Below are 16,035 nucleotides of genomic sequence, written 5' to 3'. Positions count from 1 at the left end.
CGGCCCACTGACCAGGGACTACAGCCAGGGCCGTCCCTAGGGGGGTGCGGGACTGGGGGTGGATCAGCATGTGCTGGGGTGGGGCCTTGCTGCCTCGGCCACCGTCACTTACCCCGCCCTCCCCCTGCCCCAGCACACATGACGGTCGGGCCGGCCACTGGAAGCTGAGGTGGGTGCACAGGCAGCTTCGCCGAGCAGAGCAGGCTGCTCAACACTCGCTGGCCAACACCGCTGCCTCCACTGCCAGAGCTGAGGTGCGCATGCGGGCAGGGGCAGCCTCACCAAGTAGAGCAGGCTGCTCTCCACTTGCTGCCTCCTGGATGGCAGTGGGAGCGGCCAGTGGGAGGCTGGAGCCGAGCAAGTGGCGAGGCAGGCTGCTCACGGCTTGTGCCAGTACTGCGGCAGCGCCATCGCAGGGCCCCTCCAAACACAGGGCCCAGGGCGATTGCACCAGTCGTCCCGGCGCTAGGTGTGTGTCCGAACCGGTCCGGTGGCCATTCTATAGAATGGCCGAACTGCCGGACCGGTTCTGCCCTGGTTGGTCCGGTCCGGGTGGGGGGGTATTGCTTTAAGGGCGGGGAGGGCTTGTTTACCCCCCCGCGCCTCTTTGCCCCCGCCAGTGGCCGTAATTTACTGTAAAATTGGGGCGCTGGAAACCAGCCGCCCTAGCCGCCGCCGCTTCCGCCGCGCCCCCCCCCCCCCGCGAGCAAATTAGAGGGGAAAAAGGCTACTGCCTACAAGGAAGGGCTACTGCCGCCCTGCCGCTGCCACCCGCCACCCCCCCACGAGTGCTCACCAAGTTAGAAGACTTTAGAGAGGAGCTCGCGAACAGAGCTCCTCTCTTATCGAAGCCTCCGGCCCAACTGGGGCCTTGGGCGCGTGCGCACGCGCGCTAGAGCTCTTCTTCCACTAGAGCTTTTGCCGGAGGCCCGGTCTACCCGCCGGGAGGAAGCCGGGTAGACCGGGCCTCCGGCAAAAGCTCTAGTGGAAGAAGAGCTCTAGCGCGCGTGCGCACGCGCCCAAGGCCCCAGTTGGGCCGGAGGCTTCGATAAGAGAGGAGCTCTGTTCGCGAGCTCCTCTCTAAAGTCTTCTAACTTGGTGAGCACTCGTGGGGGGGTGGTGGGTGGCGGCGGCAGGGCGGCAGTAGCCCTTCCTTGTAGGCAGTAGCCTTTTTCCCCTCTAATTTGCTCGCGGGGGGGGGGGGCGGCGGAAGCGGCGGCGGCTGGGGCGGCTGGTTTCCAGCGCCCCAATTTTACAGTAAATTACGGCCACTGGCGGGGGCAAAGAGGCGCAGGAGGGGTACACAAGCCCTCCCCGCCCTAAAATATAGGCTCCCCTTTGGTGCTGGTCCGGACTGCTCCGGACCATGCACATCACTACGTCCCGCCCTAAGGACGGGCCTGACTAGAGCAACTGCTGTGGCTCTACTCCTTCCTCGGTCAACAGGAAAAAAAAGAAAGGAATGGTTGTGCCGTCGACTCGGTGTTGACTCCTGGTGACCACAGAGCCATGTGGTTTTCTTGGTAGAATACAGGAGGGATTTACCATTTCCTTCCTCCCGCGCAGTATGAAATGATGCCTTTGCCGTTGTCACTGAAGTGAGCATGCACTTCCAGCACCTTCCTATATCGCTGCTTCCCAACATAGGTGACTACAAATATATATTTACTAAGAACAGAACATCATCTTAATCAGCAGGCACATTGTCTACAGACAGAGCCAAACAATACTGCTCACTGAGCAAAGAGTCACCTTTTAAAGTGGTGGATCTCTTGTATTAAGCAGCGGGGGAGCAACTGGCCCTATCTATCACCAGCACAGTAAACTTCCTGTGGCTGTTGCTGGTGTCTGCATTTTTATTCTTTTTAGACTGAGAGTCCTTTCGGGACAGGGAACCACCCTTGTTTGTTCTTTTGTTTCTATATAGACCGCTTTGAGAACGTTTGTTAAAAAGTGGTATATAGACAGTAGTAGTAGTACTAATCAAATGCACTTGGGGTTGTTTTATACATCTGCTGTTTTATACATCTTATACATTGGCCTGGAGCATTTAGACACAAAGTTTCTCTTTATTTTTGGGATTTCCATTGACTCATGAGATATTTAGATTAAAATTCCACCTTTGGTAGTTTCATCTCTTGAAAAGTTTAAAAAAGAAAACAAATGAAGGTGACAACAGATCTGCTTCAAAAAAGATACTCTGAACACAAGCCAAGGATTGCAGCAGAAACATCTTATTTGCATTATAATGCCTTGTTCGTTGTAAGATTTTTTTATCTGTGCTGAGGTGGAGTTTTCCCCTCCCAAATATGTGATACCATTCAGTCACCTTTTAAAAATGTAGGCTTACATATTGCACAGAGAAACGTGCAGAAGCAGGCTTGCTGGTTGTTGGCACATACTAGCTTGTTGCCGCCCCAAGCGCAGGTGAGGGAGGTTCATAAAAACAGGAAGGCTCATAAGAACAGCCCTGCTGGATCAGGCTTAAGGCCCATCTAATCCAGCATTCTCTTTTACACAGTGGCCCACCAGATGCCTCTGAGAAGCCCACAGGCAAGAGGTGAGAACATGCCCTCTCTTTTGCTGTTGCTCCCCTGCAACTGGTATTTAGGGGTATCCTGTCTCTGCTGCTGGAGGTGACCTATAGCCCCCAGACTAGTAGTCATTGATAGACCTGTTCTCCAGGAATTTGTACAAACCCCTTTTAAAGCCATCCAAGATAGTAGCCATCACCACATCCTGTGGCAGAGAATTCCGTAGATTAATTATGTGCTGTGTGAAAAAGTACTTCCTTCTGTTGGTCCTAAATTTCCCAACCTTCAGTTTCATGTGATGACCCCTGCTTCTAGTCTTGTGAGAGAGACGGCTGGTCGCGGGGGGTGGTGTGTGTGTCTGTCCACTCTCTCTACTCCATGCATAATTTTATACATCTCTATCATGTCTCCCAATAGTCGCCTCTTTTCCAAACTACAAAGCCCCAGGTGCTGTAGCCTTCCCTCAAAAGGAGGCTGCTCCTGATCATCTTGGTCACCCTTTTCTGCACCTTTCCCAGTTCTACAATGTCCTCCTTATGTGACCAAAGCTGTACACAGTACTCCAAATGTGGCCACACCATAGTTTTGTACAAGGGCATTATAATATTAGCATTTTTATTTTAAATCCCCTTCCTAATGATTCCCTAGCATGGAATTGGCCTTTTTCAGTTTCCACACACTGAGTCGACACTTTCAATGAGTTGTTCACCAGGACCCCAAGATCTTTCTCCTGGTCAGTCACTGACAGCTCAGACCCCCATCAGTGTATATGTGAAGCTGGGGTTTTTTGCCCCAATATGCTTCACTTTACACTTGCTTGTATTGAAGTGCACTTGTCATTTTGTTGCCCATTCACCCATTTTGGAGAGATCCTTTTAGAGCTTCTCAAAATCTGTCTTGGATTTCATGACCCACAATAGTTTAGTGTCATCTGCACATCTGGCCATTTCGCTGCTTACCCTAACTTCCAAGTGGCCAAATTTGCAGATGACACTGTGCATCAAAGCAGCTGCATTTGACTCCCAGCATTCCCAGAGGGAGTCGGGTGTAGCTGCTCTGCTGCACAGTGTCATTAGCATGGAGCCTTCCCCACCTGCGCTAGGGGTGACCACAGTCTGGAAAATGTCATGCAAGCAGCAAGCTCACATCTGTCTTGGAAGTGCCGCTTGCTGCGTCATGTGTTAGCCATTTACTTGGCAGCGGATTTCTATAAATTCCCGAAGACAACATTTTAATGTGTACTTAAAAGATTGACCACAATGCTAATATCCTTGTATTTAAAAAAAAAACAAAAAAACCACACATCTGTTTCTATGTTTGATGAGCATACAGCAAAATAAATGTGAGATATCCACATTATTTTATTTTATTTATATACCGCCCTTCCAAAAATGGCTCAGGGAGGTTTACATCAAAACCAAAACAAAATCAAAACTATATTAATTAAAATATCTAACCATTAAAATCATTAGCATTAAAATCATTTAAAACCAACTTTATAAATTTAAAACCATAAATCTTATTAAAAGCCTGGGTTAATAAATGTGTCTTCAGTGCCTTTTTAAAAGTTGCCAGAGATGGGGAGACTCTTATTTCAACAGGGAGCATGCTAAAGTCCAGGGGCAGCAATGGAGAAGGCCCGTTCCCGAGTAGCCGCCAGACGAGTTGGCGGCAACCGCAGATGAACCTCTCCAGATGATCTTAAAAGATGGTGGAGCTCATGGTGAGGAAAATGTTCTCTTAAATACCCAGGGCCTAAGCTTTTTAGGGCTTTATAGGTAATAACCAGCACCTTGTATTTTGCCTGGAAACGTATAAGCAGCCAGTGTAGTTCTTTCAACACAGGAGTAATATGGTCTCTCCTAGTTGACCCAGAGTCCAACCTGGCTGCTGCATTCTGAATAGTGGTCACCTGGAGAAGCACGTTCACATGTACTCAGTCCCGTTGAGTTTTCAAAAATGTTGTTTTCTGTGATGGCACGAAACTTAAGAAGTGGCCTTGGACAGGTCACAGTTTTTCAGCCTAAGTTGTGAAAGTAAACTAACAGTAATATCCCTATCCAAATGCAGAGGAACCTGGGGCCACACCAGATGTTATATAAAGTTCCATGTAACCTTCCTCTGGCATTTTTAAAAAGCAGCTACTAGAAACTGCAATCAGGAGTGGAACAAGGGAGTAGAAAGGAATCTATATATTTATCTTAAAAGTACCTGTCGCTAATCCCATACGTGGCAGCTCTCATGACCAGAGGCGTAGCTGGGGAAAACGGTGCCCAGGGCAAGCTCTGCCCCTGAAATTGCGCCCACCCCCCGCCCCACCACATACCTGCGCCCGGAGTGAGCGCGGCGGTGGCGGGCGGCGGCAGATCGCGTGACGGTGGCGGGCGACGGCGGATCATCATCGTGTGCCCCTCATGGCTTGTGGCGGCGTAGGAGTGAGCGGTGGTGGTGGGCGGTGGCGGATCGCGTGGTGGTGGGCGGCGGCGGATCATCATTGTGTGCCCCTCATGGCTTGTGGCGGCGTGGGAGTGAGCGCGGTGGTGGCGGGCGGCGGCGGATCGTCATCGTGTGCCCCTCATGGCTTGTGGCGGCGTGGGAGTGAGCGCGGCGGTGGCGGGCGGCGGCGGATCGCCAAGTGCAGCAGAGCGATGCCGAGGCCTGCCGTCTGGCCCAGCATTGCTTCCCAACTGTGCAGCTCTGCTGCACTCGGCGATCCGCCGCCACCCGCCACTGCCACGCTCACTCCCGCCGCCACCCGCCACCGCCACGCTCACTCCCACGCCGCCACAAGCCATGGGGCACACGATGACGATCCGCCGCCGCCCACCGCTGCCGTGCGATCCGGGGGGGGTCGTGGCACTTTTTGGCGCCCCCCCCACATGACCCACCAAGGTGGCGCCCAGGGCACGTGCCCTGCCTGCCCCCCCTATCGTTACGCCCCTGCTCGTGACAGTTTGTGTGCGAGCTGCGGGAAGGGGGGAGTGAATGGACAGAAATGGATGGATGGATGGATGGATGGATGGGCGAGAGAGAGGCACCAGGGAAAGTGAGAAGGTGGTGGGGTGTGTGAAGAAAGCAGCACAGGGGAAAGTGGGGGGGGGAGAAAGCGGCAGCTGTGGGATAAAGAAAGTGGCGGGGTGCGTGTGTGAAGAAAGTAGTGCCGGGAAAGTGGTGGGAGATGGGGTGAAGAAAGCAGTGGCAGACAGCGGAGGAAGAAAGAGGTGGGGGTGGGGAGGCGGCTCGCGGGAAAAAGTGGTTGGCCAGGCGGCTGGCCAGAGAAAAAAACTTTGGAGGCAGGAGGGCTGAGAACAAGGGGCCAAGAACTAGAGGCGCAGATGCTGTGTGCCCAGTCAAGCTAGTTACTTAAATTTTTCCCTGCTGTTGGTCCTCTAAAAATCTACCACCCCTATTCCAAGCTCCTTGTAGTTTTGGCCTTTCGGACTCTTATTCATGTTTAATGGATTAAGAACTGTAAGAAGCACAACTGGTGGCCTGCGCCAACATTCAGTTTTTGCCAGAATAACCCCACTGTCTGTCTTCAAGAAGGTGGTTGTCTCTAGAGAAGAGTACAATCTGCTAGCAACATTTTCTCCAGGACCAGGAGCTGTATGTGCATACATCGTAGTGAAACACTGCCCTCTTGTGGCTTTCAATTGGCAGAATCTGTTAAAACAGCATGGAGAGTAGTGCAGTGTTCTCATAATGCATCTGTTCTGCCCAACAGTGTTGATCAGAATAGGGTTAATTCTCCCTCCCATAAAAATAAGTTTCTTGAATTTATCTAAATTATGCTTTGGATTGGTATTGTTACCCCCCAGCCTCTCTCTTAAAAAAAAAAAAAAGCTCAATTTTTAATTCAATCCGTTTTACGTTCAATCTAGAACTGTAGGACAACCATTAAAGGCCATGTTTGCAACCATTAGGCAGACGCATGCTTCCTCATGAGGACTCTTCCATTTCATTGGCCCACATACTGCACAGTGAGCTGCCAATCCAAGTGAGAGATGCGCACACTGCTTCTGAGCCTCTCTACACCCCCGTAGCTGTTTGCAAAAACAGGGGCTGCTCCATGGCTACTAAGGAGTGCATCACTGTGCATGTGTGATGCAACTCCAATCATTCTCAATGCACGTTGCATTGCAAGTGCAATGATACACTCCTTAGTAGCCACAGAGCAGCCCTTCCTTCACAAATAGTGCTGGCAGGGTGTAGAGTGTCTCGGAAGCAGCAAGTGCTCCTCTTACTTGGATCGGTGGCTTGCTGCACAGTTATGGGAGCCATAAGAAATCAGGCAGCCCTGTTAGAACAGATTGTAGAGCTCCTAGGATCAGATGGACAAACCAGTTGAATAACTCCATTTCTGAACTGCTTAAATCAGATGTTTTCCAGTCCTTGTATGCCTCAATATTGCACCCAGCTCTGGAAGACTCAATTATTGATAACTGTACTCAGAAGTTGCTTTGCTAGTAAAACATGTTAATAGTAATCAAAGTCTCCAACCTAAATCTAAGAGATGGTTTGATCACGAATGTATTAACGCCAAGAAAGCACTTATGCTATAAACTGTACAAGGCTAACTCAACGTTAATTTCTTCACAGGTGATATTGGCAAAGAAAAAGCAAAATAAAACCTTGCTTAAGAATAAAAAGAGAGAAGCTATGTTAGAGATGTGGAAACATTGATACTTTCAGTAAGAAATAATGATATGGCCTCCTTTTGGCAAAGTACAACAGACTGTCCTGGGGATAATATGTCCCAGTTAGATTGCATTAGCCTGGTTGAGGATTGGGAAGCTTATTTTAGAGCACTATACGTGAATCAGGATGAAAATCCTACACAATTAGGTTTTAGTAGTGACTCTCTTCTGGACTGGTCTGTGGGAGTGGATGAGGTTAGTAAGTTGATAACACAACTGAAAGCTGGCAAAGTCCCATGATGTGACTACATCCCTGTCAAATTAATTAAAATTATTAATGATTGGTGGACACCTCTTTAGCTTCCCTTTTTACTTATATAGACCAAACCGCACAGATTCCTAGTGATTGGGGTTTGGCCATTATTGTACCATTTATTTTTTAAAAGGTAAGGAAAGCGGCCCTTCCAATTATCATCCAATTAGCCTCCTGAGCATAATCTCTATGCTAGGCATTTATGTATGAAGCTCCAAGATTGGGTAGAACAACATTCTAGTGGAAGAACAGGCTGGTTTTAGAGCTGGCCGCTCCACTATGGACCATGGGCTTTTAAAGCACATGGTGGAGAAATATACTAGCAAGCCCAAAACCTTTCTATATTCAGCCTTTGTAGATTTTAAATTTGCATTTGACCTCATTTCCAGAGTCATTTTATGGAGGAAGTTAGTGGCCTCCTCAACTGATAAGCAATTGCTTCTTCTCATCAGGAAGCTGTATGATAATACACATTTGCTAGTCTATTGCAACCCAAATGACCACTTAACTGGTTCTGTTCCTATACGTAATGGAGTTAGGCAAGGAGGTTTACTTGCACCCAATCTGTATATTAATTCCTTAAATGAGTATATAGACCAATCAGAATTTCACCCTCCAAGATTGACAGACAGCCATGTACCAAATCTTCTCTATGCCACCAATGCGGTGATTTTATCACAGACTTCAGTTAGGCTAAAGAGAGCGTTAAAGGCTCTTGCTCACTACTGTGTGGACAATCACCTAACGATTAACTATCAGAAAACCAAGATCCTGGTCTTTGCTAAAAGACTGTCGATTTTGAAGTGGAGTCTCTTTGGTAACAATATTGAACAGGTTGAATGTATTTAATACCTGGACATGGTTTTTCACACTTCTGGGGGAAGGACGGCCCAGGTTGAATATGTGGCTCACTCTGCTCAAAGAAGTATGGCTGCTATTCTGAAATACTTGTGTACCAGAGGAGGATAGTATGTTCCTGTGGCCATCAAGCTTTTTAAGGCCAAAGAACTATCCAATCAAAAATTTTGAGATCAGTTTTGCAGGTAGCCATGTGTGTTCCCAGTACAGCCCTGTGTTTGGAGTCAGGTTTGCAGACAGTGGAATATTATGCCTGGGCTCTTGGCCTTTGTTACTGGCTGAAAATTATCCCCACCTCCCCCAAAGGACTGGCCCCTCTAACACTGGTCGACAGTCCTCAGTCATCATGGAAATGATCCTTGATGGAAAAGCTCTTAACTTATGGGCTTTCACCTGAAATCTTGATGGCTGTGGGCTATGAAGGGGCCGAAAATATGGAGAAACAGCATATATTAAATCTAGCACCTCAACAAGCTCTTGGGCTAGTCTCTGAACAGATTAAGTCATGGAGATTGGCTCCCTGTTTGTGCCCATCTGATTCCTTCTTTATACTAGAAGTACCTATACACTGAAGATTGTTCTCTATGGCCAGATCTAATGCGCTTGCATCGGCCCTTCCGGAGGTCAGGTTTAATAAAGGGCCAAGCAATGACACGTTATTCATTGCTGCCCCTGGGGTGCAGGAAGGGTAGAGACAGTAGGACATGTTTTGTTATACTGCAATTTCTATAACCAACTTTGCAACAAGAGAATTAATCAGTTTCTTTCACAGTTGCCAGGTCATTCAGAAGAATTTGTGAAAATGTGTCTTTTTTATTAACAGATAAGCAACCAGTGATAACTAGGGATGTGCACAAAGCGTTTCATGCACATCCAGAGGCAGTGGAGAGCAGGCACTTTAAAAGAAAGAAGACAGATCTTTCCTGCCCTCCGTTGCAGTTCTGCTGCCTCAGAGCGGCGCTGTTTGTATGAAGCAGCCGGGCTCTCTGTTTGCCGGCTGCATTTGCTTAGGAACAGGAAGTTCCCTGTTCCCAACAGGAAATGGTGTCTGAGCATGCGCGGACGCCATCGTGAATGGTCAGCAACACTGAGCGCTCAAGATGGCGTCTGCATATGCTCAGACGCCATTTCCTGCCGGGAACAGGGAACTTCCTGTTCCCAAGCAAATGCAGCCAGCAAACAGAGAGCCCGGCTGCTTCATACAAACAGTGCCACTCTGGGGTGGGGTGTGAGGGTGTGGGTGGGGTGAGCAAGCAGTGGAGCTGCAATGGAGGGACAGGTAAGACCTGCCTTCCTCATTTTAAGGAGCCTGCTTGTCCACAGCTAAAGCGATTCGGCTGGGGCAGCTCAGAACGTTTTGGCACCTGGAAACGCTTCAGGTACATTCAGTGACAAAATGTTGCACTATGGCTAGCATCTTGAATTAACAAATTTGTCCAATCTATAATTGGGTAAACTGACTAATACTAAACTACTGAATTTAATTGGTCTCTATGCACAATCTATTACAATTGTTTATATTTTATTCTATCATTTTTGAAATGTAAGTTGGTTATTGTTATATTGCCATTACATATACATGATTTATATTTCCTATTGTTACACTGCCATTACATATATATTATTTATATTCCCTACTGCTATATCACAACTGGCGTTATATTACCACTATGTTATATTACATCTGGTCAAAGACCATAATAAAGGATTTACTTACTTCTTGGTAGCCACAGAGCAACCCATCCTTTACAAATAGTGCTGGCAAGGTGTAGAATGGCTTGGAATCAGTGAGTGCACCTTTCACTTGGAGCAGCGTCTTGTTGTACAGCTATGGGAGCCAAGGTGTCATTAAAAAATCAAGCAGCCCTATTAGAACAGACCAAAGGTCCATCAAGTCCAGCATCCTGCTTCACAGTGGCCAACCATGACTTGAGCCCCAGGTTCCTTAGGGACCGCCTGTTCCCAACTGAATCAGCCCACCTAACTTGAAGGGCTGGAAGGGCTCTGTTCCATGTATCGACACTTACTGAAGCGCGTTTGTCAAGTATGCAGGACAGGACCTCCGCAGTGACTGCCCCCGGCTGTGCAACTCGCTCATCACTGAGATTCTCATGGCTCCCCCTCTCCCAGCTTTTTGGAGGAATCTGAAGGGAGCCCCTTTTGGCCAGTGACTGGCCCTTGACTCTCTTTTTAACATAGCTGTGTTTCTTTCTTTTAGCAGTTTTTATTGAAGTTTTATTACTGTTTTTATCTTGTTAACTGCCCTGGGGTCTTTGGATGAAGGGTGGGGTGGGGGGATGAAAATATACTAAATAAATAAGTAAACCAGTTGCCTCTGAGAGGCACACAAACAGGAAAGAAAGGCAATAGTCCTCTCATCCCCAGCAACAGCCAGTGGCATATTGCCTGTGAGCCTGGAATGTCCATGTAGCCATCATTCCTATTAACTACTGGTAGACAGCTATACACTTGTATATCATTGTATCTTGTGGCAGATCTCAAGATCATACAATGAAAATGACTGGCAAGAGATTTAGTATAGACAAAAGTACTTCTTTGCACAATGCATATTTAGTGTATGGAATTAGGTAATTATGCATTGTGCAAAAAAATACTTTTGTCTGTCCTGAAACTTTTGCTAGTCATGTTCATTGTATGGCACTGAGTTGTGGAATTATGAGAGGGAGAAAATTTCTCTTTGTGTATTCTGTACACAGCATTTATTTATTTATTTTTTAAATTTAACACATTTTTATACTGCCCAAAACGCAAGTTCTCTGGGCAGTTTACAACAAAACAATTAAAACAACCAATAAAAAGATTAAAACATTTCAACAATTAAAATTTAAAATCTTAAAACTATTAAAACACAATTAAAACAATATCTAATTAAAAACCTGGGTGAACAACTGCATCTTGACTGCCTTTTAAAAAGTTGTAAGAGATGGGTGGGCTCTTATTTCAGCAGGAAGTGTGTTCCAAAGCCTCAGGGCAGCAATGGAGAAGGCTCGTCGCCGAGTAGCTGTCAGATGAGCTGGTGGCAACTGTAGATGAACCTCTCCAGATGATCTCAATGGGCAGTGTGGTTCATAGCAAAGCAGATGTTCTCTTAAATACCCAGGGCCCAAGCTGTTTAGGGCTTTATATGATCACCATACAAGCACCTGTTCTTTGTTGTATCATCTGTAGAGTCCAACAATGGAATTCCATAGACCTAAGCCACAGTACAGAATAGTCTAGAGCTCCAAGGAAGAATAGAAGTTTTCTGTCTCCTCAGACTGCCTCAATGGAGACTTTCGGGTCTACATGGGCATGCTACAGAGGAAGGGAGGGATAGGGGCCCCCCATTTCATTTGAATCATGTCTGTCATTCTACTCTGGACAGCTGGGGATGAATTTCCTCCCCCAGCAATGATAGAAAAACCAGCCAAATGTTTCTTCTCTTGGAGTATGTTCACATAATACTTTAGCAAGTGTTCCAGTGTTCATGGCAGCCTCAGGTTATGAGGCAACAACAATAGGTCAGTTGTAACTAGATCGATATCTCTTGTACCAAGAATGCCTACCCATTTAGTTTTTCTTTTTTGGCCAAAACCAAGGGCATAGGGTCTATTGGACAAGGGGAGACAATTGTCCATAGGCCCACATGACCCGTCCCCCCCAGGTCCCTCAGCCAGTCCCCCTTGCCTGCTGGCCCTCTCTCCTGCTAGCCCTCTTGCTCTGGCCAGGCGAGCTAAGCAGCCTGCAAGATGCTGCAGTCCCTTCAGTCTCCGCCTCTCAGCTGTTTGGTGGGTGGGCGGGGCTTCTAGAGAGGGCTCCGTGCAGGCCTCACTGAAGCTTGAACTGTAGTGCTGGCTGGCTGGCAGGCTGCAAAGTGGCCAGCGCTGGCTGCCCTTGCCCACCACAGCTCTGCCCAGCTTTTGACTCCTCAGGCTTAGTAATGGAGGTAGGATGTGATTCCCTTTTTGTGGTTATTCCCCTCTCCTTTGATATTTAGGGATTGGCTTGCCATAGGGCTTTAATATAAGGTTTGGGGTGTAGGGCAGAGTGAGAAGACTTTGAATGTTTAATTCAGATTGAGGAATATGTTTTTAAATTTTTTTAAACAAAAAAGTCCTAAGTGGGTTGTTTCATGGCAGAACATTCCAAAATTGCCTGGAACTGAAGTCCCCTTTTAGACCATTGTTCCATCCCCATATGGAAGAATCTGCCCTTTGCCTTCATAAACAAGTAATCCCCTTTCTGCCCCAGACTTTAGATTACCTGGAATGACTTGGCATAGGGCTTCGGTATTCAGCAGATATATGTAGGGCAGGGTGGGAGGAATATGTATATTTAAATTGAAGTGAATTGGACAAATTGTTGGTTTTTAATATTTTTTTAATTAAAAGAAACCATCAAAAAAGTTCTATTAAGTAGCTTGTTTCATGACAGAAAATTACAAAGTCCTTTAGGTTTCAGTGAAATATACTTCCCGCTAAATGTGATTAGATTTGCTGCCTGAGGCTACAATTCTCCACACACTTACCTGGAAGCAAACTTTACCGAATTTGTTAGGATTTCTGAGAAAACATACATAGGATCGCACTGCATGGTTGAAATCTCCTTTGTTAATCAGCAGTGAGGGGCCCATTTTAAAACCTCATCCCCAGGCCCACTCCCACCTTGCTATGCCCCTGGCAAACAAATGGGTTTGAGTTGCAAGCTGAAATGCAACAGAAGTTGTTCCCCCAACACACTTAATGTTTCTCCTTGCTCTGTAGGTGTAAAAGGTCGTGTCTTGGATAAGAATGGAGAACCAATTACAAATGCGATAGTAGAGGCTAAAGGAAGAAGGCATATCTGTCCTTACAGAACCAAGAGAAATGGAGAATATTATCTTCTCCTTCTGCCTGGGATCTACCAAATTAATGTAAGTCTTCTTGTCCAACCCTATGGACTGCTGTTCCAATAAATATAGCCAGAATCCGGAGAGGCTGTGCAGGGGCACAGAGAGAGTGGCAAGCGTTTCCTTCCACTGGCAGTGCCTTGCACCTGACATGGTGCTACCACAGAGTGGCCCCTGTCCTTCAAAGAGGGCTCTTGGGGGAGCTGCTGCCTGAAGCAGGAAGCTGGAGAGCTTTGTGCAATTTGAATTGAGAAGAGGTTTTGATGTTATTTTGGTACAGCAGTCTTATCCCATCATAACACAGACTGGAGATCTTTGTGCAATTTGGATCCTTAGTCTGTGTTATGATGGGATAAGACTGCTGTGCCAATATAACATCAAAACCTCTTCTCGGCAAAATCATGAATGACTTTGCAATATCACCTGACTGAAGAGTGACTTTAATATCGTAAGAGCCAGGTCAGCATGTGAACAAAGGCCTTTGCTGTCCTTCCCAGTTAACCTTACTGTCCAAGAGACACTCACTCTCATACCCTCACTCGTTTCAGCAGTGCAGCAGCAGGCCAGTTAATGTGAGGCGTCTACTGACCATGTCACCTATTGGCGATTTTTGTTGTTAAATGAATTGCAGCCTAGAACTTAATTCCACTGGTGTCTGAAATGAGATCTGGAGGGGCTTTATTTCCACAGTCTCGTGGACCAGACCAAAAGACCCTAGTGCTGGGGATCAGACACATTTACATCATCATCCATGTGTCCCCACTTCCATGATGCCTCCCCACTTCTGCTGATACTTAGAATGTCCAAGAACTGCTAGAGCTACAGTTGCTAAATCTGCTTGACAGAATTAGGCTGTCAATTCCTCATTAAAAGTAACTCTAAAGAACAAAAGTAGGAATTTTGCCAAAATAGTCCTTCATCAAATGTTCAAGCCAAACAAGACTACCCTTAAGAATCAAAAATTAATTAACATTGCATTGCCCCTTTCCCTTTTGCCCTGCAGGCAGCATGCTTCAGTTGCAAATGTCTATAGGGAAAGCTTCCTCAGCTGCCTGAGGAAGTGCTCAGTGCATTAGCCAGTCTGAACTCTTGGAAACTTGTATGGAGTTGCATCAGCTCTATATTAAGATGGGAAATGAGAACTTCCCACATAGCTCAATGGTGGGGTTTGCACATAAAAGATCTCTGGTTCAGTCCCTGGTAGCAAGCAGAGAGAGACCTCTGCCCAAGAGCCCCAAAAGGCCCTGGCTTACATACTGCACAGTACCCTGCCACTCCAAGAGCAGGACGTTTCATGCCTCTCCAAAGCTCAGATACACTACTAACAAGTGCAAAGATGCTCCAGTGCGACAAACAAAAAATATAAAACTAAAACAAGAAAGGATCCACATGTTGATATATTGTAAAAGTGATTCTTCCCCCCTCCCAATCCTATTGCTTTTTAGGTAACAGTACCTGGCTCTAGATCGATGATACAGACTCTGCGTGTACCAAATGGCACAGAAAATTTCAGTGCCATGATCCACGACTTCATTTTCCCTCGTGTAGCTGCCATAACACAACCTGCTTCTTGCCCTATGAAACCGCTTTATTCCGAGTATAACCAAAAAAGCACATCAGCTGTACTGAAACCCTCTATTAATGCTCTCATTTTAATTATTTTATATGTAAATTTCTGATAAAGCCTTAAGTTGTGTGTGCGCTTTTGAAAGTACTTGAACAAAAACTGTCATCATAACTGAATATATGACTTAAATTGGCTAGACAATCAATAAATATTGACTATTTCCATGTAAAGTTACCTATCTGCATCACTGTGTGAAAAAGTAAAACAAGAAATTATATATTATATTTGGGCCAATGTTGCTGTATAAATAATGCTACAGAATTTGAGTATTAGGACAACTAACTTTTCAGTAGTTATGCAAATTTCTGAGACACTCAAGATCGTCTTGTGAACCAACTGCTGCTGTTGAATGCATAAAACTTCAAGATGATGACAGCAGCTACCACTGAAGAGTCTGGAATAGGCTACATTCTTTTTTGCCTGTTTCATAGGCAACTCAGCAACTGCAGCATTCTTATATGGGCAGGGTGGAGATTACAAGGTCCTCTGCAAAGCTCTTTAGTCCATCATTGAGTTTGCTAATAATATTGGCAATTAGCAATATAAACATTGCTACTACAAAAGTCTTTTAATAGACAGAGTAAAAAGGAAAGACCCATGACAAGTATTAAAAGTGGTGTTCCATCTTGTGTCTGTGTCCCATTGCAGTTTATGGTCATCGCTGCCATTCTTCTCTATGAAAAGCAAATAAAAATAATGTATAGCATCTAAACTAATTTAGTCATAACTAAAGGTAAAGTTGTGCCGTCAAGTTGGTGTCGACTCCTGGTGACCACAAAGCCCTGTGGTTGTCTTTGGTAGAATACAGGAGGGGTTTACCATTGCTATCTCCCGTGCAGTCAGAGATGATATCTTTCAGCATCTTCCTGTATCACTGCTGCCTGATATAGGTGTTCTCATAGTCTGGGAAACATAGCAGCAGGGATTCGAACCAGCAACTTCTTGCTCTCTAGGCAAGTTACTTCCACATTAGGTGGCTTTAGTCATAACTAATACCATTGAAATCAATGAAACAAGATTGGCATGCCTAACTTAAGTCCCATTAATTTCAATGGAACTTAGTCATTATTTACTTCTGGATGTTTACAAATCACTGCATAAGTACATTGAGCTAAATTATTATCACAGCCTTCCCACCACAACAGCACCTGTGAGACACCTCAGTGCCAATACTTTAG

At 46.2% G+C, this 16,035-nt stretch overlaps 1 protein-coding gene across 8 annotated transcripts in view; it reads left to right on the top strand.

The window, feature by feature from the left end:
• Nucleotides 1–15,027, top strand: part of CPM (carboxypeptidase M) — a 78,226-nt gene extending 63,199 nt beyond the window's left edge. For 3 of the 8 annotated variants that reach the window (XM_053256019.1, XM_053256020.1, XM_053256021.1), the window contains 2 exons: nt 13,106–13,254; nt 14,676–15,027. In XM_053256019.1, coding sequence (XP_053111994.1) covers nt 13,106–13,254; nt 14,676–14,909 — 383 coding nt within the window. In that variant the 3' untranslated portion in view covers nt 14,910–15,027. Of the gene's footprint in view, nt 1–4,135; nt 4,258–7,133; nt 7,226–9,165; nt 9,320–13,105; nt 13,255–14,675 lie in introns of those variants that run through there. The other 5 variants (XR_008308583.1, XR_008308584.1, XM_053256023.1 and 2 more) reach the window with 5 other exon arrangements.
• The last annotated feature ends 1,008 nt before the right edge of the window (nt 15,028–16,035 follow it).

The sequence above is a fragment of the Hemicordylus capensis genome, chromosome 5 (genome assembly GCF_027244095.1).
Source record: "Hemicordylus capensis ecotype Gifberg chromosome 5, rHemCap1.1.pri, whole genome shotgun sequence".
NCBI classification, from domain to species: domain Eukaryota; kingdom Metazoa; phylum Chordata; class Lepidosauria; order Squamata; family Cordylidae; genus Hemicordylus; species Hemicordylus capensis.
This window is presented reverse-complemented; position numbering and strand designations above follow the sequence as displayed.